Below are 22,864 nucleotides of genomic sequence, written 5' to 3'. Positions count from 1 at the left end.
CCAGCCCCCGAGGGAGTTCAACGTATTTGTTTCAAACCGAATCGCGAAAATACAGGAGATGACGAAAGACATGACTTGGCATCACGTTCCGACAATTTTAAACCCGGCAGATGTTGTGTCGAGAGGATGTACCCCAAGAGAATTGCTGGATCATTCCCTTTGGGCTAACGGACCTTCGTTCCTGCTGCAAAGCTCATCGAATTGGCCCTCTCTGCTGGAGCCAGTTAAGGATCTTCCAGAGCGTCGTTCTGCAGCTTTAGTTGGAGCCGTTTGCATGGACGTTTCATCGAGCTGTAAATTCATCAACACCTTTGATAAGTTGCAGCGCGTATTTGCGTATATTCATCGTTTCATTGCCAATTGCAAAGGCAAAGCTGTTCCATTAAAAGGCCTTCTTTCGGTTGAGGAGATCAACCTTGGTACTGTTCTGCTTCTGAGGAGCATCGAGCAGGTTCACTTTGCCAAGGAATATAGGGTTCTCAGCCAGGACAAGCCGTGTCCTCAGGAGAGCAAACTGATCTCACTGAGGCCAATCCTTGGATTCGATGGATTACTGCGCGTTGGTGGAAGGCTGCAAAATTCAAAGTTGGACTACGATATGAGACATCCGATATTGTTACCCAAGGATCACGCAGTCACAAAGGCGATCGTCACTTATTTTCATAGAAAATATTTACATGCAGGACCACAAGCATTACTTGCCACATTGCGGCAAAGTTATTGGCCAATTGGAGGCCGAAAATTCGTAGCTAGCGTCGTCAACAAATGTATCCGATGTTTTCGAATGAAGCCAGTAACTTGGGAGCACGTTATGGGTAGCCTGCCAGCAGATATAGGGCGGCCCAATCCTGTTCATGCCACAGGAGTGGACTATTGTGGGCCCTTCTATTACAAAGCGGAAAGCAGGAATAAAGCACCTCACAAGTGTTATATCGCCGTGTTTGTCTGTTTCTCCACGAAGGCGGCACATTTGGAAGTCGTCCAGGACCTCACAACTGATTCCTTCATCGCAGCCCTCAGAAGGTTTATTAGCCTAGGGGCAGTCCGCGTATCATTTGGAGCGACAATGCTACAAACTTCGTCGGCGCGAAGAGCGAGCTTGCCGAGTTAAAGGCATTGTTTTTGAGCGAGCAACACACGGCATCGATATCATCTGCTTGTTTGGCTGATGGGATCGACTGGAAATTCATCCCTCCGCGTGCCCCTCACTTCGGAGGCATATGGGAGGCGGCGGTCAAGTCGGCGAAATATCAGGGTCGTCGGACGCTCCATCTTTACTCTTGATGAATTGCGAACCCCCTCGTATGAGATTTCCGCCATTCTCAATTCTCGACCACTCTGTCCACTTACACAAAGCGCGGATGACCTGGAGGTGCTAACGCCAGCTCACTTCCTAAGGGGTTCCAGCTACGGCCGATTTTCTGAGCCTGACGTGACTCATCTTCGAGAAGGCCACCTCAGCAGATGGCAACGGGTGACCCAGATGCAACAGCACTTTTGGAAGAGGTGGAGCAGCGAGTACTTGTCACTACTTCAAGAAAGAAGCAAGTGGCGCTGCGATACGTCCAACATCAAGGTTGGAAACATAGTTTCGCTGAAGGAGGACAACATCCCGTCCATGAAATGGCAGCTTGGGCGCATTGAGGAAATCATTCCTGGCAAGGACGGCGTCATCCGGGTAGCCATGGTCCGTACTGCTTCGGGTCTGATCAAGAGGGCAGTCGCCAAGCTAGCCGTTCTGCCCCACAATTCCGACGAAGTTGGAACAGTACCTCTTCCAACGGGGGGAGTATGTTCGGAGCAGACCGCTAGCGCCTAATTGTGCGCGCATGGGTGTATGGCTGCACCTGCTGTGCTCTTTACTTCTCTTTGTTTATCTATTCTTCTCTCTCTTCTTCTTCTGTCGTCTTATCTATGCCAAGCTACATTTTAAGATTATAAATATATATTGAAGCTAATATTCGAACGGTAGTTGCAGCTCCGACCAGAGAAGTGAAAACGAAAATATACACAGCATATAATAACCTATTCGTGCGTTATAATTATTGCTTAAGGGTGGCAAATTCGTTGTCTTCCCCATAAACAAAGGGCCTTCTTGCATTCTGGCACTAGTCGTGAGTTCGTTTTCACGGCAGATAGGGATTTTATACCCGCTTGGCTATACAAGTAGATTCGTACTCTTTTGCTCCTGAGCTCCTGCCTTAAGGAAAGTTCGACTGCTTCCCTTATGGATAGTAACTCAGCCTGAAAGACCGTCGCTGAGTTAGAGAGATTGAAAACCTTTTCAATTTTCCAATTTTCAGCGAAGATCCCAGCCCCTACGCCCCAGCTCATTTTTGAGCCATCGGTGTAGAGGGACACCTCGTTCTTCACTTCTACACTGCCCCTACTCCAGTCTTCCCTTGATGGGTATGATGTCGAGAATACGTTCCCGAATTTCATTTCCGCGATCATGTAGTCGGTCTTAACGTCTGTGTTAATGCCGCTGTTTCCAAGGATCTTGCCGTGTCCGGCGCCGTAGTCCCTCCAGCAATTGCTCGCCTTCAGTCTTACTGCGCTCTGTGCCGCAGTGTCCTTCACGAACAGCTCTATCGGCATTATATCCAGGATAGCGTTGACAGCAGCCTCGGGGCATGAGCGCATTGCACCCACTGCCCCCGCACTCGCTGCCCGTTGCATCCGTGTCAGCTCCGTTCTGTTGTAAGCCCTAGTTAGTGCCGGCCACCATATTAGGGCTCCGTATGTTAGAATTGGCCGTACCACTGCAGTGTAGAGCCATAAAATTATCTTTGGGTGCAGTCCCCATTTGTTCCCAAACATTTTCCTGCAGGAGTAGAATGCAATGCTTGCTTTCCTTACTCTTTCTGCAATGTTATCTTTCCATGAGAGCTTTTTATCCAGAATAACTCCTAGATACTTAGCTCGCTCCTATAGTTTTAGCTCCATGCCGCTAATACTGGGCATGTTAAAAGGAGGTATCTTAGTTCTTCGTGTGAAGACCATAAGATCCGTTTTAGTGGGGTTGATACCAAGTCCGCAGGTTTTTGCCCATTTATTTAATCGACCTAGCGCACCCGTCATTATTTCGCTAATAACGTCAGGGTATAGTCCTGATACTGGCAGTACTGCGTCATCTGCGTATGCAACTGCTTTAACTCCACCCGTATTAAGAACTGTCAATATGGCGTTCATATTTGTGAGCCAGAGTAGGGGCGATAGTACCCCGCCCTGACGTGTGCCTCTCTTCACAGTCCGCGTGAGGTGAGTGCCACTCAGTTCGGCTGTGATCGTCCTGCTCTTTAGCATGACCCCGATCCACTCTCTGATGCCTCTCTCAATACCTAACAAGTTGAGGGAGCCCAGGATTGAGTCGGGGTTCACGTTATTGAACGCGCCTTCGATGTCTAGGAAGGCTGCCATCGTGTATTGTTTGTGTTGTAATTTTTTCTCGACATCATGTACAACTACGTGTAGCGCTGCTGCATGCTGCGCATCCGAGAGTTGATGTCCCTCTAGAGACTCTTGGATGTGGACGTCCAGGAGTCTCTCTAGTGTCTTCAGGTTGAAGGAGGTGAGACTTATCGGTCTATAATCCTTTGCTAGGATATGCCCCCTTCTGCCCGGTTTCGGTTTAAAAATGACTTTAGCCTCTCTCCACTGCAGTGGGATGTGCGTCAGTCTTAAACAAGCTTCGTAAATGGCTTTTAGCTATTTGCAAATGCTATCCTTGGCTGATTGTAGCATTGCCGGTATTAAGCCGTCTGGGCCCGGGCTTTTATACTTATCGAAAGAATCTATTGCGCACTGAATTCGGTCAGTGGTAATGATGTTTTTCGTAGGTGTGTCCATTTGAGAGTTCGTTCCCTCCTCGGGTTCCGAGCTCACTCTTAGGCTTCCTGGGAAGTGGGTGTCAACTAGTAGCTCTAGTGACTCCTCAATTGTCGTCGTAGCAGAGCCGTCTGCTCTGTTGATCATGGTAGGGCTTAAGTGCCCTTTGGCGAGAATTTTGCTTACTCTCGCCGTGTCCTTTATACCTTCCAGTGACTCGCAGTAGTTTTGCCAGGACTCTTTCTTGGCCTTGTATACTGCCTTCTTGTAAATTTTTTGTGCCTCTTTGTATGTTCCTCAATCCCGGGTTATATAGCAGTAGTTAAAGGACTTTCTCGCGCTCTTTCTGAGCTCGCTTAGTTCATTTGTCCACCATGGTGGGTATTGCTTCCTCGAGAATGTTAGCTTACAAGTCTCTTTGAAGGCGTTGTTCAGAATATTTGTTAGGTCCTCAACCTCCTTGTCGAGTGCCTTTGCAGTGGATATAGTCTTGATCCTCCTCCTGTTTACTTTAGATTGGACAATTTCGCTGAAATTTCGCTGAAATTGTTCCAATCCGTCTTACGGGGGTTTCTTCTTGGCACCTGTTTCTTAGCTAATGTCGTTATTTCAAAGAAAATGTATCAATGGTCTGAGAAGGAGTGTTCTGTTGATACCCTCCAGTTCTCGACCCTGTAAATATTTTGTTCTATATGTAATGTGAGGTCTAACACCTCTTCCCAACCTTGAACATTTTCCGTGCTCGGAAAGATGAAGGTCGGCCTATTACCCTTATTACATATCGTAACATTCCTACAGATAATATTGTCAAAGAGTGACTCACCTCTTCATCTCACCTCACCTCATCCGCCGCCACGAATCTGGCCACTGCTAGGTCAGGTGTGCTGAGATTGGGACAGAGAAAAGCATTATAGTGATTCTTGATTACAATGCAAGCTCTCGACCTTCGACCATTCGAGTTTGTGCACAGTAATGTGTATCCTTGGATTCTCAGTCCAGCGACTTGCCCGTCCCTGGTCCAAGGCTCCTGTTTCAGACCGATGTCGATATCCCTGTCCCTTAGAAGGATCGTGAGATTAGCTGAAGCGTGTGAGCTGCGCTTCAGGTTAATCTGCACGATTCTCGACATCGATGTTGGTGGAGGTGGCGTATGAAATTTGTCGTCGATGACCATGTCGTCCAAAAATTTCTTGGTGTCATCGACCCCCTCCAGAATCTCGTCCGGCTCGGCCAAGAACAACTTTATCTTGGCCTTCCTGATGCTGTACCGGACCTTTTGGTCATTTGCCTCCAGCTGGGGCAGACAGCGCTGGTTAATCAGCAGGAGGAAAGGCTGGCTCGCCTTCATTTCCTGCTCTGCTCTGGGCCTTCAGACCGGCGATCACCCTCGCATGGTCAGTTTTGCCCTTTGGTAACCAGATGCGAGCTCTGGGTCTCCTTGGGATCTCCCTGGCGTGGACTAGCCTAATCTTAAGGCCAGCCCATTTGTATCTAATCTTAGCCACACACTCCGCCAGGAAGCTGCGGGAGAACCCGTCGTCGCACCTGATGACCCGGTGCCCTCTAACCACGTCTGAGGAGTCGAAGGAGGGGATGGGGCCGGCGGTCGGCATGCTAACCAACCTGTCGGTCACCATGTCGGCCAACTTGGCCTCGATCTCCTCCCACTACTCCGACAGCAGGCGACCGTCGTATTGGAGCTCGTCCACCAGTGCCATAGCCAGACTGTCTCTGGCCACCTCGCTAAATTTCTTTGCCTTGCTGACAAAGTTAGTCGCACGCGGCTTACCCTGTGGGTCCTTCGCTCTCTTAGGTGCGCTTTCGCTCACTTCCTGTGAGCGAATTCGCTTCGCCTTCGAGGGCTGGAACGCCGCCGGGTTTGCGGCTTTGTATTTCTCAAATTCCGCGATCTCCGCAAGGAATTGTCCTCGGCATCCCGAGGGTCGGTTTTGCCCTCAGCCTCGTTCTGAGCTATCTTGCCGAGAACGAAGCGGGCTCTTGACCCTCGCTCGTCTCTGATGGTGAGACATTTTCGCCATCTCTGAGGTGGTGCCCAGCTGAGCCCCACCTGTGTGTTTAGATTGGGGAGTGCTACTCGCCCTCCCCTCGGATTGGATGTGAGATGCAGCGACCAATCTCGGCCTCTGCATCTCCTTCTCGTCCTTCGTTGACAGTTTTTGGGGTTTATCCTCTCCCGGGAGTTCCGAAGCTCGGTTTGTAGAGGTCATTTCAATTCATGAACGCCCGCTTTGCTCGACCTGGCAAGCGCAGCGGGCCAGAGGGGGTTTTGGGCTTTGAAAATAGGTCGACCGCAGCTTCGCACCAAAACTGCGGCAAGGCCACTTACTACTCAGGGTTGCCTGGCCCTGGGAAGGCTCCGTGCAGACACAGCTGGATTAACCCCTCAGTTGCGAACCTGGAAGTCAGTGTGCACGGGTCGCATCACACACCTGACTTGAGAGGAGGTTGATTAAAGACTTACCTAAGTCCGCCCGACTACAATTGGTCAGCATCCCCGGTCGAGCCTCGACTGGGAACCTGCTTCCAGTCGCCCTCGCTTGGAGAGTATAGTCGCACTACCGATGGTGTACACACCATTGCCCCCATTGGGTATGGGTAGAGTTTGGCATAAATGGGCTCCTCTTCAACAGTTGTGATGGTGGAAACTACCGAAGTGTTATAAGGTAGGGTCTCATTGGGGTCCGCGAAGGCTTTTCTCCAGTCGCTGAGCATTTTCAGAAATGTGTTTCTGACCAAAGGTGTCTCATCTAAGCAATATACTTCAGTAAAAATGACTTCGGAGCACGAGTGGAAAACAATTTAATATGGGCAGAAGCAAGATAAAGTGATGCTCCCGCCTGTATTAGTAGGTCTAGCCCGATGCTTGTATCATGAGAAGAGAAGTAAGGTAAGATGAAGAACGTGGCCTTCAAAATAAAAAGCGACACAAAGCATTTATGCGTGATAGTTGTAACGCCGTAAATGGAATGAATTCTAAAGAAGGATTCTACTGGGTGGGCGAATGAAAATTTTTGAGGCGCCCGTGTCGATGAGAAGTTTCATATTAATCCCCGTTACTCTTTGTCTGAGGACGGGTAGTAAGGATTTTTACCAAAAAAAATTAATGGCATCTGAGTCATGGCGTCGACTTCTATCTCCTGTGCGTCGCTAGAAGCCGCAATACCCTCTGTCTTTTTTGTGCGCCTATTCGATCGGACCCAGCCGGCTTTCTATGCTAATATACCAGGACTTGTGATGGTTTCAGCATGTTGGCCAGTGACGGGTCCACCTCCATGGACTCTATCGTGTTTTCTCTACGCCTATGACTGTGTGGAGCGGTGAGTTTTTTTCTCGACCTCGTCATTGTATTGTAGGAGTGTGAGGTTTCCCTGTCTGAATGTGCCCATCTACAGCTCGATGACGCGAATCTGACGCTTGTCACTGTATGTGAGACGATTTATGATCGCATCGAAACTCAATACTGTTGCAAACGAGGACAAAACGGCATCGGCAGGGCCTTTAATTTTTCTCCCAACTATAATAACCGAATGGTAATGGCCTTTGGCGCTTTCCGCCAGGAGACATACGTCTCTTGTTCTCCCGCAAGTTCGGGCAGGGACTTAAGGGCCTCGTTAAATACGACTGAACTATTTAAGTCTATATGTTAATAAACCTTAATCTCATGGCTTATGCCTGTATGGGTGTGATTTGCATTGATTATCGTAAGGTTAACAACAATACAGTTGCTGACGGGTTTCCTTTGCTTAATCAGTGACCAAATAGCTAGGGTATCTGGTGCAAAATATTTTCAGTGTTTAGATATGGTTCGTAGATATTCCAAACAACCTGAATTTGTCGAATGTACAGCTTGTAACTTTTGTAACACTTGATGCATACTATGAATACTTGACAATGCCACCAATGACACCAGACACGTGCCTGTTTGTGTTAGGTATTAGTAGGCGCGATGGAAAATATATGACAGAATACGAGAAAATTGATTACCGGCGTGCTGACAGGTTATTTGCTTGCATGTTTACTAAGTGTGTTAGTATTTAATATCTTATTTTGGAAAGACTATCTACGTTAGAGATTAGTGTGTAATTAGTTAGTTATAAGACGACGGTAAGGACGAACTAAAGAGGTATATAAGGATTTAGTGACATAGAGGTTATTGAATTCCTTCGACCAACGTTTAATAAATCCAAGCACACCCCTGGCTCTATTCACCATACACGAAATATGATTAATAAAGTCAAGTTTTGGGTCCAAGCAGACGCCCAAATCATCAACAGAATTAATTCTTTCCAAAGAGCAGCAGTTCAGCGTGTAAGTAGCAAGCTTAGGAACGACACGAGAGAATGTCATTAGCTTGCATTTTGAGCCGTTTAAGTTTAATAAGTTTACACGGCACCAAGTTTGACTGCCTGGACGCCAGATATAACACTTTTGCGTCATGCCATTCTGATAACTTGAGATCCAATTAAGATCACTTGGAAAACCCATAAAGTCAAATTTCCTTACAGGGAGAGAATGGTTAACAGAGTCAAATGCTTTGCTGAAATCAGTATAGATTACATCTGTCTGAAAATTATTATGGAAGCCCTTTATAATATAGAAAGAGAGCTCCAAAAAATTTGTTGTTGTTGATCTTCGCTTAATAAAACCATGTTGACATGGAGAAATAACCGATCTACAAAGGTGCTGTAAATGAGGGGTAATAATATTTTCAAATAATTTTGGGATGGCCGACAACTTAGAGATTCCTCTATAATTGCTGGCATCCAGTTTGCTACCTTTTTTGTGGAGAGGAATAATAAACGATTCCTTTCAAATAATGGGAAAGTCGGCACAATACCTGAGCACACAGCCAGGAATTCCGTCAGGACCTGGCGAATAAACTGGCTTGATACGATGGAGATCTAAGAGGAGAGAGCTTTCGTTTAGGGTAGGACAGAAAATTAAGTTTGATTTGGGTATGTCGTAGGAATAAGTCGTGTAAATACGAAGAGCTTGAATAGGTTGTTTGAAAAAACTGCGAAAAAAGATCGGCTATTGCCTGATCATTATTTGCATTAGTATTTTCAAATGACAGCGAGGAAGGATTTGTTTTAGGCTTATGTTTAGTGTTAACGAAATTATAAAACTGTTTTGGGTCCTGTGAGAACTGGGCCCTACAACGAGTTAAATAGTTTTTATAACACTGCGCGTTCAGCACGGTAAAGTTTGACCGAGCTGATAAAAAAGTTGAAAGGGCAGATTGAGAAGCGGTGAATTTAAATTTAGCATACAGTCTTGATTTTTTATTTTTAAGTCGTCTCAACTCCTTAGTTGCGACGGTTTATTCGAGCTTGGTGGATAATATAACGGAACACATTCAGTAAAAAATGAATTCATGGCACTGTAAAAAATATGCACGGCATGTCAGTGCACATGAATAGATCGGACCAATCGAACTCATTTATAAAATTATTCAGCCGTTCAAAGTCCGTCTTGCGAAAACATAGGACTTTATTGACTGGACGGTCAGAAATATTCTGTTCGTCACACCCAATATCAAGAGTCACATCGAATGTTGAATGATAAGGAACTTCAGGCTGCGTCAGAGGCGCCACCCTTGCTAAACTGACTCTCGCAGGATCAGAGACGAAGCAAAGATCAAGCAAGCGCTGTAAGGAATTTCGCACATGGTTGACTTGAGACAGCGAAATGTCGAACAAGCCAGCGATAAAGTCATGTTGTGTAGGTGTATGGAGAGTATTGGTGGAATTATTTGAGCATCAAAATAGCACCAGGGATATTAAAATCTCCTAGGACTACGAACTGGTCTCTATCCAAAGTCTACTGGAAACCATCTGAATAGCGGAAAGGTGATTCCAATAAATAGGAAGATCCGACAGTGGAGGTATGTAGGAACAGGTAATAAAAATGGAGCTACCTTTGATAGATAGCTTCACACAGAGGAATTCAACATCGTTGCTTTCCTCGAAGGTTAATAATTCTGACGTAAGTCAGGAGTCCACCGCTATAAGAACTCCACCCGCGCGTCTGATAGGGCGATCTAGCCTATATACTGTGAATACAGCTGGAAAAACTTCGGAGCTCAGAATCTCCGGCTTTAACCAGGTTTCTGTGAGCACAATAACCTGAGATGCAAACGAAAGGCTATCAGAATACAAGTTAGGAAGCTTACTACGTAAGCCTCTTGCATTCTGATAGGAAATACCTAGGGAAAAGGTTAGTTTTTTGGGTCGGGATTGGAAGACGTAGAAGGCGCAGTGGTATGATCAGACCTGGGAAGAGTTATCCTACAGGCCGCTTTTTCTTTTTCTTCGCTTCGAACTCCTTAACAACAATGTACTCTGGCCAGAGGTTGGGAGAGCAAATAGTGTTAAAGAGCTCGTTAGGGACATTTATTTTGAATGATGAAATATCCCCAGCGTAATAAAAATTTGAAGAACTTTGTGGTAAAATCATAAGAAAACAAGAAAGGAAGCTAACTTCGGCACGCCGAAGTTTATATATCCTTGCAGATAGAACTTCGATGACTAGGAATCCATACAATATAAAATATATATATTAATATTAAACAATGAAGTAATACCTGCTTTCATTTCACTCACCTATACAAAAATTTTGCAGATTTGCATTTTTGCTCCACATCTATCGATCGTTTGTATGGCACCTATTTCGTCCGATTTTTATAAAATTTGACGCAAAATTTAATGAAAATCTGCAGAAAACTGAAAACGTTATAATTTTTAATTGTAGTAATTTCTTGATCGTTCCTATGGCAGCTATACGATATAGAAGTCAGATTTTCATATAACTTTACACAAAATTGTACATTAAAATAAAATTGCTATATCTCATATTTGATGAAAATCCGGTGAAAACTGGAAAAGTTATAATTTTTAATTTTATTAATTCCTTGATCGTTTCTATGGCTGCTGTATTATATGGTAGTTCGAGTTTCATAAAATTTGACACAAAAATATAGAATAATATAAAATGGCTTTATCTCATATTTGATGAAAATCTGGTGAAAACTGAAGATCTTTAATCTTTAATCATTAATTTTATTAATTTCTTGATCGTTTCTATAGCAGCTGTATTATAAGGTAGTTCGAGTTTCATAAAATTTGACACAAAATTGTAGAATAATATAAAATGGCTATGTATCAAATTTTATGAAAATCTGTTGAAAACTGAAAATGTTCTACTTTTTAATTGAATTAATTTCTCGATCGTTCCTATGGGAGCTATATGATTTTCATAAAATTTTACACAAAACTGTATAATAATATGAAATGGCTATATCTCAAATTTGATCAAATTTTGTTGAAAACTAAAAATGTTATAATTCTTTTTTGTAAAATTTACCGATCATTCCTATGGCAGGTATATGATTAAGTCGTCCGATCTGGCCCGTTCCGACATATATACGAGTGAGAGTATATAACTACAAAGTTTCATTCAGATAGGTTCAAAACTGAGAGACTAATTCGCGTAAAATCGGATAGACGGAGAAACGGATATGGCTAGATCGACTCGGCTTTTGATTCTGATCAAGAATATATTTACTTTATATAGTCGGAGGTGCCTCCTTCACTGCGTTGCAAACTTCTGACTGAAATTATAATACCCTGCAAGGGTATAAAAAGGAAAACAATTGTTTTGATTGTGGGTTGTGTAGCATTGAATACAAATTAGTTTTAGTGAAATGAAAAAATTGTGTAAAAAAGAAGATTTTTTGCTATTAATATAATAATTGGTAAAAAAAATGGATGTATAGTGGAATTAAATTAATGTAAGTTATGTTTTGTATGAAATCTAATTAATATAGGAATTAACATTTTATAATTTAATAATAAAATTATGCTTTACGTAGGAGGGCGTAGAAATTTCTAGAAGAATAAATATTCAAATATAATTATTTGTAACAGTGTATGTGGAGGTTTTAGTAGTTTATTGCATTTGGAGTAGCCTACCGATTATTCTGTAAAGAATAGACAATTTTTTAATGTCACGAGTTATGACCTTCTGTGTCATGTAAAAGTAGAGTTGTCACCTAAATTCTCTGCGCTAACAATGGCAAATAAGACTTCCCAACATATTCCAATATTTTATACAAATGACATTGCTACGCTACTTAGTTTTAAGCTGAGTAACAAAAAAAAAAAAGAGGGTGAAAGATACTCTTGCAGTTTGATCATTAGGAATTGATCCTTTTATGTTAAAAGAGACTGTTTAACATAAATTCGAAACGTTATTTTAATCCTATGCAGCTATATGATATAGTCGGTCGATCCGGCTAGTTGCGGCTTACTAACTACTACTACTGAGAATATAAGTAAAGTTATCTACAAAGTTTCATTTGGACAGCTTCAAACCTAAGGGGCTTGTTTGCGTAGAATATAACTGACGGATTGGTTAATGGACATGGCTAGATCGTCTCGGCTGTTGATGCTGATCAAGAATATATATGCTAATCAATGCTAGGCACCGTTTTGATACAAAACCTATGCGGTCTGGTTGTACACGCACCTTCTTTAGTACCATTGTTAGTGAACATTCATACCCGCCAGTGCACCCATCTCAAGTTGATAATAAACACACAAAAAAAGTTAACTATAAGCAAAAATTCGAACGCCAACGACACGTTTGCATAACGGGACTATTGACTATTCTTCTTCGCATATATCTTTATGTGTATGCGTTTAGAGCCCGGTCTTGAAGCTCGACGTTGATTGCTTAGTTTCCTTCGCTCCGTTAGTCCGCCAAAAAAGTGTCGTTGTTTGCTTAAGTCGACAACTGCAGCCGCTGGTAAATTTTTCGTTTTATCGTCGCTTGCTTTTGGAGTCACGCCACACCATTGCCTGTTAGCTCCAATTCGCCGATTCGCTCTCGTTAGATCTTATTTCCGCAATTTAGCTCTAGTTTGCACTTGTATTCTTCGTTGAAGCAATTGCAATGACTATGATATATTGGAAACACTTAAACGCCAACGCTCGAATATATTAAGAGAAATATTACACGCATAAAGGGAATGTTCGATATCAAGCAAAAAAAGAGGAAAAATCGTCAACTTCAGTGCCAATCTGAAATTAAAACCATTGACCCATAAAGTTGGCAATTCAGCAACTTCTTGGAGAAAACTGCACAGCACCAAATTACAGCGCGCCGTCTCGGGTACAAGAACTTCATCTTGTCCTTTCTGAAACTGGTGAACCGTGAGCAAATCTCGAACATAAATAGATTTAAGCACTGAAAGCTATCGCAGCCTGCCCAGTCACTTGAGAAGATTATACAAGGGGTTTGGAAAAGCTATGGGATCGGTATGGCAAGCATGCGCTAATCTTCGTCGAAACTGGCTCAGCAAATGCCCATCAGCTCCGCAGCTCAATTGACAACACATCCACGTTATATCATCTCTCATCCTTGGGCTCGGATGCCCAAATTTCTGAGGCAATGCTCATTTACGTGGTCATGGTGAAGTACGAAAATCAGATCAAAATAGAATGGCACAAATCACGGGATCATCTCATACCATCCTGATGCCTGTGAGCGCAGCAGCTTGAGCGCCAGTTCCTTTTGTCTGCTGGGTAGCCCCAAGGATCGGAGCGGTCAAGATTAACTCGCCCCCAGTAAGATCTCACAACTTGTCGATATCGCTGACTAATGCACCGTTTTTATACTGCCTGGCACAAACGAAAAATTTGATCGGCTGTGATAAATTTATGGACCTCAGTCCAATCGTCTGATTTAACGTCATTAAAATACATCTCCTCTTCCAAAATTGGCTGTATAGTGGACACAAACTGTCAAGCTGCCCTTCGAAAAATCGCTTTCGCACCTGCAATCAAGCACATCATACCTTATTAAAATATTAAATATTGCGCAACCGCATCAATCAAATCTCACATATCGTTTTCGTACTCTCCGCATATCTCTGTATTACACCACAAATATCATATCAGCCTGATCTCGTCATTGACGTTTCGAATTGGAAGTTGACAGAAAACACGTCGCTCGCTGATGAGAAATTCTACCAAACACATCACGTTGACATGCTACAGAAGCCTTCTTCGAAGCCTTGTCAATGGAGCTTCCACTTGCATGGCTTTAAACACAAGTTCTATTGATGTCATCCTCAAATGTCTGTGGGAGCTGGAAGCGGCAGACCACTGCCTCAACAACATTGGTAGTATTGTCGTCAAATTCCCATTTAAGGATGACCCACGTTATGCTACGCGTTTGCCCAATACTCCAGAAGGATTTTTACCTACAGCTTCTAAAGTTCAGTCTTCATCGTTACATTATCACTGCAGATGTGACCAAGATGTACAGGCAAGTAAATCTTTCCTGTGATGGGACGAGAGCGTTGTAGAAAACATACACACGGCCTGAAGCAAATGTCTAGAGTCATCCCAAACAGTCTCAATTTGGTCGATTCCCCGCTACTGTTTCCAACACAAGATTCGATCACTTCAACTTCAAAGATTGTGACTCATCAAACAGAGCTTACGGATGCTGCTTTTATTTACGGACGAAAACGTCCACGGGAAATATGGCAGTGCACCCGCTGACTCGCAATTCGAGAGTGGCTCCTGTATTGTATTCGAAATTGAACCCTCCATTAACTGACAGAAAATAGTCTGCATATTTTTAGACAGTCTCGCGAATTGTGCTTCACTGACTAAAACCGCATTCAGTCACACTGGCAGCTTTCGTCGGAAACCGCATCGGCTACAACGTGAAGCAACAGTCCTTCCTTGAAGATTTTCGCTCGTTGCAGAAAGCAAAACCACTTTCAAGTCATTTAAAGTATTTAACTTCATTTCTCGACAGCTCATCAGGATATGCTCTCGTCAGAGTTGAAGGACGACTACAGATCGCTGACATCCCTAAACCTGAAAGGCATCCGGCGCTCCTTCCCAGCAAATCGAATTTGCTTGGATTTATATCCGACACTGGCATATGAGGAATTGTCACCGAAAGCTCTAGTCGCGCTCATTCGTCTAGAGTACTGGATCATCAATGCCGCTGCAGTCATTTCAGAAGTGTGGCGTTGACTACTGCGGACCGTTTCACACGTATCTTCGGATCAGAGGAAAGCGTACAAAAAAGCCCTACCTCGCAGTCTTTACTTGTTTGGCATCTAAATGAGTCCTCTCAAAAGTCATCTCGGATTTGTCCACCAAGGCCTTTCTTGCAGCACTCAAACGGATGATCGCCCACCGGTCAATTCCAACTGAAATCTACTGCGACAACGGAGCCAACTTACTCGCTGCCAAACATCTTCAAGAACGACGAGAGTTCCTTGAAAACATAGCCACGCAAGAAGTCATTTCTTCTTATTTTTCAACTAATTCCATAACCTTCTATTTTATGCCTCCCAGAGCTTCTCACTTTGAACGCCTTTGGAAAGCGGCGGTTAGAAGCATAAAAGGTTTGCTCTACAGAACATTGAAAACTTCAAGATTCACCTTCGAGGAGTGCTTCACCACAACCGATCGAGAGTTGAAGCTCCGACGAGAGTAAAATAAGTAAAATAAATACGGCATAAAATTTACCTATTCGTGCGTTAATTATTTATTACCAAAGGGTGGCAAACTAGTTGTCTTCTGCATACACATTTTGGTGACCCCGACATAATATTACTTGACTCGGAGTCTGCAACCCGGATTCTCTGTTTAATATCGCTTAAACAAATCGTTTTGCTTCGCTGCCGCATCCTCTCAAGCCTGGATTTTTAACGGACGTGACGGTCTCGGTGGGCTCTACCTACACATTTTCTAGGTCTGCATGATCTAATATGCTAGGGCTGACGATGTTGCCTTTAGCAAGAGCTACTGCAAGCAAAAGGGTTTGCAACTCCATTGTCATTCTATTTCTAGTTAAGAACATCTCTTTGTTATCGATATTTATTTGCCTATTGCTTACATTTATTAGGGGAAATTCATTAAATTTAATTTTTTCAAAATCTTCTGCATCTGGCGTTCCCGCCACTACCTTGAAAACTGTCCCTGGTAAGTCTAGCTTCTGGCTTCTTTATGATGGATCAGTGAGTCGATCAGGTAGCGTAGATGAGCGATGTCGACGGTAAAGAGCTTTCGCATGTGCGATCGGAGGAACATGTTCATTCCCTCGGTCTCAGCTATAACGCATTTTACATATGAGAATTTTTCCCAGACTTAAATTCGAACACAATGGGAATGTACTTAGCTTTAGAGTAGTCCGCGACGTGCGCCGATGTTATGGCAAGAAGTAAAATCAGGGGTATGGATAAAAACTTGTAATTTGAATACATTGTTATGTTATGTTAAAAAAAAATAGTGATAAAAATTTTTCGCCAAGTGGCTAGGGTTAAAAGTGATAAAAAATGACAAAAATTATCAGGCGAGCGATGCTTGGCCTACCTAAGGTTGTCCTTATGGACCATCCTCCTTTTAATGAGGACTAAGGTCCCAATGTATGCTTCTACTATTTTCTCTTCACCCAATGGTGAGAGCTTGTTGCTTAGCCGCCTCTTGGATTTGACCAGGACTTTTTCGCCAACTTTGAGCACCCTGTTTCTGAGCTTATCTTGGACGTCTTTTATGATAAAGAGAGAGAGAGAGTATGAACTTTTTCGGTTGTGCTCGCAACGAGAGCGCAAGAAAAAAATCGGTCGACAGTTATTTGCGAGCTCTGCTTTTATCTTATCCTTTACCTTATACTGTGGATTATCCGACTGTGTTTGAACTACATCGGATGGCCTCTTATCGATAACCAAATATATAGATGTGTTGTATCTGGCTGTGGCCAGCAAAATTAGCTCAACGGTGTCATTGACGCCTTTATCACTTTGCACTTGTCCTTTTGAGACACTGTGGAGGTGCTGCCATTCGAGATGCGAATGGCGATATGATTTTCCAGCATGGTCAAAATGGTGTGGGAGTTCAACGATGGTGGGAGTTCCCGATGGTTCGGGAAAGCATTCATGAGTTGTAGTAATACTGGTTTAATGTCCTCTATAGTTATGGAGGGGATTGGCTGGACCATCGCAAATTTCGAGAATTTGTCAATGCATGTAAGGAAATATTTTTTGTCCGTTGAGAAGATGTCTATGTGTAGCATTTCTCCTACATGGGATAGGACTGGCGTTTCTCCAACCTCGCTAGTTTCGGGAAGTAATGCTCAGAGAGTACCTGCTTCACATTTTCTTGAGCCGATCTGTGAGCCCTACTGTGCTCAAAAGTGAGTATATCCCACCTCTCAGCGACTGCAAAGATATCCGTGACACTGTTTTTGCAGTACCAGAATTTGGTGGCTGGGATGGCCAGACCAAATCATCCTGTATGATCGCTAGCGTGTGCAAATCGCAATGAATGTTGTCCGCGAGCTCCTCCTTACATGTGAAGTCAATGTTGTGCCGTCTCTTGTTTCCAAAGAGGACGAAGCTCCGTTTAGACCGAAAGCGTGCTTCTTCCAAAGTTATCAGGTTCTGAAAGCAAATTAAAGGCTTTTTCCTCTCCCAGAACGTTCAGTTTCTGTCTTGAGAGGGCATCCGCATCAAGGTTTTCCTTGACTGGCTTGTAAAAAATTTTAGCGCCGGACTCGTCGATGAGGGCTTTCCACTTTTTTATTTTTGCATTCGGATTGGATTCCGACGCTTCCGAAGGTCAATGGTTGGTGGTCAGTAAAGATATTTATATATATTTAACTGCACATAAACAATGGCGCAATTTAGCCAGCTCCCAAAGTATTGCTAACAGCTCCCTTGTGTTGGTCCTTAAAGGTTCTCGAGGTCATAGTAATGAGCCGTCCCTCTTGGGATAGAACCGCGCCAATGCCAGGATGACAACCTTGGATGCCAAAATGTTGTGCAGCTTTTAAAAAGCTAACCGTTGCGGCTCACTAAACTGCACATGGATTTTTTTGGATCTGTGTCTGCTGATACTACCGTATTCCCCTTTCAGGATGTCCGAAATGGGCCTAGCTATTTAAGCTAAATCTTTAATAAAACATCTATAGTAGCTGGCCAGGCCCAGGAATGATCTAACCTAGAACACGTTCGTAGGCTCTGGGAACTCCTAAATGGCCTTGATTTTATTTGGGTCAGTAGTAGCCCCATTGCTGGTGACTAAGAAACACAAAAAGCTAACGCTTTTTCTGAAGACTTAGATTTATGCGTTGATATTCTCATATTAGCATCGTAAAGTCCCTTGAGAACCGAATCTACGTGCCGGATGTGGGAGTTTTCGTCATCTGAAAAGGTGATAGCATCATCACCATTAACGTAGCAAAATTTGCCGATCTGATCTCGCACTTTGTCGTCTATAGTTCTTTGGAAAACGTTGGCAGCATTTTTTAGTCCAAATGGCAATATGCGAAACTCGTACTTTCCTCCGTTAACGGAAGTTCTTTCACGGTCGCGTTCTGCCAGTGTGATCTCATGATATCCGGTCTTTAAGTACAGCGTTTGTGAAATACTTGGCCTTGCCTAAGATTCCTAATATTATCGAGATGTTTGGCATGGGGTAGCGGTCGGGTATTGTTCTTTCCTACAATTTTCAAAAATCCAACACCAAACGCATTTTCCGTTTGCCTTTTTCGTCGGTGCCCTTTTTGTCTACTACCCATATTGGGTTCTTGTAGGGGGATTTCGACTTTTGGATTATGCCATTTTTTAGCAGCTCTTGAATTTCGCCATTCACAAAATCTGCTGCTCCCATTGGGTATGGGTAGAACTTGGCATAAATGGGCTCCTCATCAACAGTTCTGATGGTGGCTACCACCGACGTGTTATAAGGTGGGGTCTCATTAGGGTTCGCGAAGGCTTTTCTCCGGTTGCGGAGCATTTTCAAAAATCTGTTTCTGACCAAAGGTCTCATCTAAGCATTCTACTTCAGTAAAATTGACATCGGGGCACGAGTGGAAATCAATTTTCTCGGTGCCCCATTTGAGGTGGCCGGAGGCCAATCAAAGTGATGCCCATGCCTTTTTAAGTTCAAACGAAGATAAGTCAGGTAGGATGAAGAAGAATTCTTGATTGTGGTGACGCCGTGAATGGAATAAATTTTGAAGGGGGATTCTACCCGGACGCTTTCCAATCCTTTCATATTTTTATTTTAATTTTTCATTTCCATTTTTATCCCCGCTACTTTTCGTCTGATGATGGGTAGCAAGGATTTTCCCCTAAAAAATGTATGTCATCGGAATCGTACTCACAGATGGCGTCATCCTCAATCTCTTGAGCCGCTCTATAAGCTGCGGTGGTGTATGTTTCACCAGTTTTTTCAGTGCTCTGTGCAATGTGGTTGACCCTCTTCCTTTTTTTGTGGGCCCGATCTATCGGACGCAGCCGGCTTCCTATTTTGGTATGCTGGTGCCTGTGATGGTTTTAGAATCTAAGACATTGAGGGTTCAACTTCCACGGGTTATGGCGTATTTTCACGACGCGTGTCGTTATGCGGTGCGGAATGCACCTGCGCCTTGCGCTGATTAGTGAAGTGTGGATTTTTGTGGAAGATCGTTCGCGTTATTGTGCCTTTGGAATTTGCTTCCTATCCCAATCTGCTAGGCTCATTGCAAACGACATTGCAAAAATGGTTTGATTCCACTTCCTGGGCCAATGCTAGCAATGCCGGCATGTCCTTTAGCTTTGCCGAGAAGAGGACATCTGAGAAACTACACTTGAGTCCCGAAATTAATATACGGAGCGGAGCGCATCATCCCGGAATTTTTTACATAAAATTCTTGCCGCCGACGCTGCGTACGACATGGTAGCCTTATTTGTGAGAAATGTGAGCTTTTTCTCAACCTCGACATAGTATTGTAGGAGTGTTAGGCTTCAACCGCTGCAAATTCAACATCTATCGAAAGTATTAACCATCTGGATCTTTCTTTCCGATCTAGAATGCCTCGGTTGCCAAATCTGGAGATATCTCGTTTCCATGGATCCTATCCTGATTGGTCGGATTTTATTGCTACTTGAGCCACGGCCATCGACAATGATTGATGACAATGATCAATGATGAGCTAAGCGATATTGAACAAGAAAAGAAGCTCATTTCGGCACGCCGAAGTTTATATACCCTTGCAGAGAGAACTTCAATGACTAGAAATTTATACAATATAAATTATATATATTTATGTTAAACAACAATGAAGTAATACCTGTTTTCATTTCATTCACATATTCATATTATATTTACAGTTTTACATTGTCATCAGTCATCTTTCCAAGTGAACGGACGTTTTTTTTCTTGCGCTCTTGTTTTGTATTAAAGTTTGAATCTAACCACCGGGGTTAACTTAAATTTTCTAATTTGTGTTTATAGCTTTCCGTTCACTTCGCGTGTGCATGCAGCTATTCTAATTTGTGTATATAATGGTTTTATTTTCCAATTTAGTTGCGCTGCTAGTACTAGTTATCACCCCTCACTTACAGCACCTTTGTAGATCGGTTATTTCTCCATGTCAACATGGTTTTATTAAGCGAAGATCAACAACAACAAATCTTTTGGAGCTCTCTTCCTATATTATAAAGGGCTTCCATAATAATTGTCAGACAGATGTAATCTATACTGATTTCAGTAAAGCATTTGACTCTGTTAACCATTCTCTCCTCGTTAGAAAACTCGATTCAATGGGTTTTCCACGTGATCTTCTTAATTGGATCTCAAGTTATTTGAATGGCAGGACGCAAAAGGTCCTCTTTAAGAATAATTTATCCAATGTTCTAAAGGTTACATCTGGCGTCCCGCAAGGAAGCCATTTGGGACCCTTATTGTTTACATTATTTATAAATGACCTGCCCCAAGTCTTGACTAACTCCAGAGTACTTATGTACGCGGATGACGTCAAGCTTTGCGTGCAATACAATGACGTTGCCTGCCAGTCGGATTTACAAACAGATCTTAATAATTTTCAAACTTGGTGCCGTGTAAACTTATTAAACTTAAATGGCTCGAAATGCAAGCTAATGACATTCTCTCGTGTCGTTCTTAAGCTTACTACCTACACGCTGAACTGCTGCTCTTTGGAAAGAATTTATTCTGTTGACGATTTGGGCGTCCGCTTGGACCCAAAACTTGACTTTATTAATCATATTTTGTCTATGGTGAACAGAGCCAGGGGTGTGCTTGTATTTATTAAACGGTGGTCGAAGGAATTCAATAACCCCTATGTTACTAAATCCTCATATACTTCCTTAGTTTGTCCTATCCTAGAATATGGATGCTGCGTTTGGAGCCTTCCATACCTTCCACTTCATTCTCATCACCATAATCCGACACACTCTTAAGCTGTCAGCCATCAACATAGACTTCATCAGCATTAGTATCATATTCAAATTCATCATTACAACCTGATCACCATTTATCAAACTCTCTACCAAAACCCAGAAATATTATGCCGCTTGACTGCGTGTTGCTTCCAACAGTTATTATTATTATGTGAGAAATAGGATTGGCGCATTTATGTTCGTCAAATTAAATTTCTGTCTTAGCTGCCATTGTCAAGGATCATTTTAATCATTCTGATGATGACACACTTGCTGCCGTAGTAAAGCGATTTTGGGAAATCGAGGACTTCAGTTCGTCAGAGCCAATATTGTTGCTTGAAGACTTGCGATGCGATCAGCTTTAACCAAAGACAATAGAGTATTTAAGATGCTTAACAACCATTTATTCGTTTTGCATTACGAGGCTAGTTTTTTTATTCCAACAATAATGGGCTCTCCCTGCTCTCACAAAGTTGAGATCGTAAAAATATAAAAATAAAATGCGCTTGCTTGTATGAGTAAACACAAGAACAAGTAAGTGAGTATGTGTTTTTTTTTTTCAATTTTAACAATTAATTATTTAATTAAATTAGGCTAGTTTTTTGATTCCAACAATAATGGGCTCTCCCCGCTTTTACAAAGTTGGGATCGTAAAAATATAAAAATAAAATGCCCTTGCTTGTATGTATGAGTAAACACAAGAACAAGTAAGTGCGAATGTTGATTTTTTTTTTTTCAATTTTAACAATTAATTTTTTAATTAAATTATATATATTTTCGCCGGAATCGTTCAGAGCCATTAGAACTTTACCAGACGGTTAGAAAGGGCAAGGAAAACTATGGTGCATATGGGATATGGGCCTGGAATATTTATTACGTCTATGTATATAGATGTCTTACATCTATATTTACAACTACGTGACGTGACGGGGCAGGAACCCTTATTGTGCGTACGGCGGCAAAGCAATGCTTCTCACAATGGAAGGCCGCATAGCCCATCCGTTCCCTCCTTTCCCTCTCCAGCATGCCTTTAGCACCTTTGCCGAGAATACCGCATCCTGGGGGTCTCTACAATTAGCGGCATCAGTGTGCCCACCCGAGACCGAGACCGAGACCGTCCTGTATGCGCTTGCACCCGACAACGATCGTGCCACTGGGATTGAGGGACTTCGGCTGAGATTTGTATGCTGTGGAACCCATATCCGTAGCCACTGTAAGCACTCTCTCACTGAAATAGCTCCTTACTATTATCAGTAAGTACCCTGGGATGTTCAGGGCGGCAAGGCACTCCAGGCTTGGCTTTCCAGGCTTGGATAGTAGCAGCTTCTGCCTCTTCCATCTCCCTCCTCTAGACACTTGTAGTACAGGGTGGCGAATTCCCTCGGGTGGAGCGCGATGGATAGTTTTAGTGCCCTTTTGGGTACAGCATCCGGCCCCGGCTCCTTTTAAGGGCGCACGCTTCTTCCCATTCTGGTCACCTCCTCCATGGCCAGCGGTGCTCCTCTTGGGAACAGCTCCCGCCGTCCAAGGCTTCTAAAGCCGATGGGACTGAACTGTCAGCTTCCAGGCCTTCGATCACCATCGTGTACGCTCCGCTCCTAGGGGTCGTCCTCCGCATCGTCGCAGAGCTGTTGGAGACGGTCCCTGTTCGCGCCCCTTATGGCCGTCTTGTGGGCCTTCCTTGACTTTCTAAAGGCCTCTCTGCACTCGACTCCTCGAGAGGAGCAAAGGAGGCAGGTGGACCTTAGTTCGGCGAACGCGTCA

The 22,864-nt window shown here is 43.4% G+C and overlaps 2 protein-coding genes across 2 annotated transcripts; both read left to right on the top strand.

The window, feature by feature from the left end:
* The first annotated feature begins 70 nt into the window (after positions 1 to 70).
* Positions 71 to 1,111, top strand: LOC147643165 (uncharacterized). Its single transcript, XM_086836576.1, has one exon. The coding sequence runs from the start codon at positions 71 to 73 to the stop codon at positions 1,109 to 1,111; it is 1,041 nt and encodes a 346-aa protein (XP_086692702.1).
* A 372-nt stretch (positions 1,112 to 1,483) lies between these two features.
* Positions 1,484 to 1,819, top strand: LOC147643164 (uncharacterized). Its single transcript, XM_086836562.1, has one exon. The coding sequence runs from the start codon at positions 1,484 to 1,486 to the stop codon at positions 1,817 to 1,819; it is 336 nt and encodes a 111-aa protein (XP_086692688.1).
* The last annotated feature ends 21,045 nt before the right edge of the window (positions 1,820 to 22,864 follow it).

This window comes from Drosophila serrata, unplaced genomic scaffold, assembly GCF_035046125.1.
Source record: "Drosophila serrata isolate PLE 108 unplaced genomic scaffold, ASM3504612v1 contig_280, whole genome shotgun sequence".
In the NCBI taxonomy this organism is placed as follows: domain Eukaryota; kingdom Metazoa; phylum Arthropoda; class Insecta; order Diptera; family Drosophilidae; genus Drosophila; species Drosophila serrata.
The sequence above is the reverse complement of the archived record's forward strand: the minus strand, read 5'-3'. Positions and strand labels throughout refer to the sequence as shown.

Coding starts and splice junctions, on each gene's coding strand:
- LOC147643165 (XM_086836576.1), top strand. CDS start 71: ATGACTTGGCATCACGTTCCGACAATTTTAAACCCGGCAGATGTTGTG.
- LOC147643164 (XM_086836562.1), top strand. CDS start 1,484: ATGCAACAGCACTTTTGGAAGAGGTGGAGCAGCGAGTACTTGTCACTA.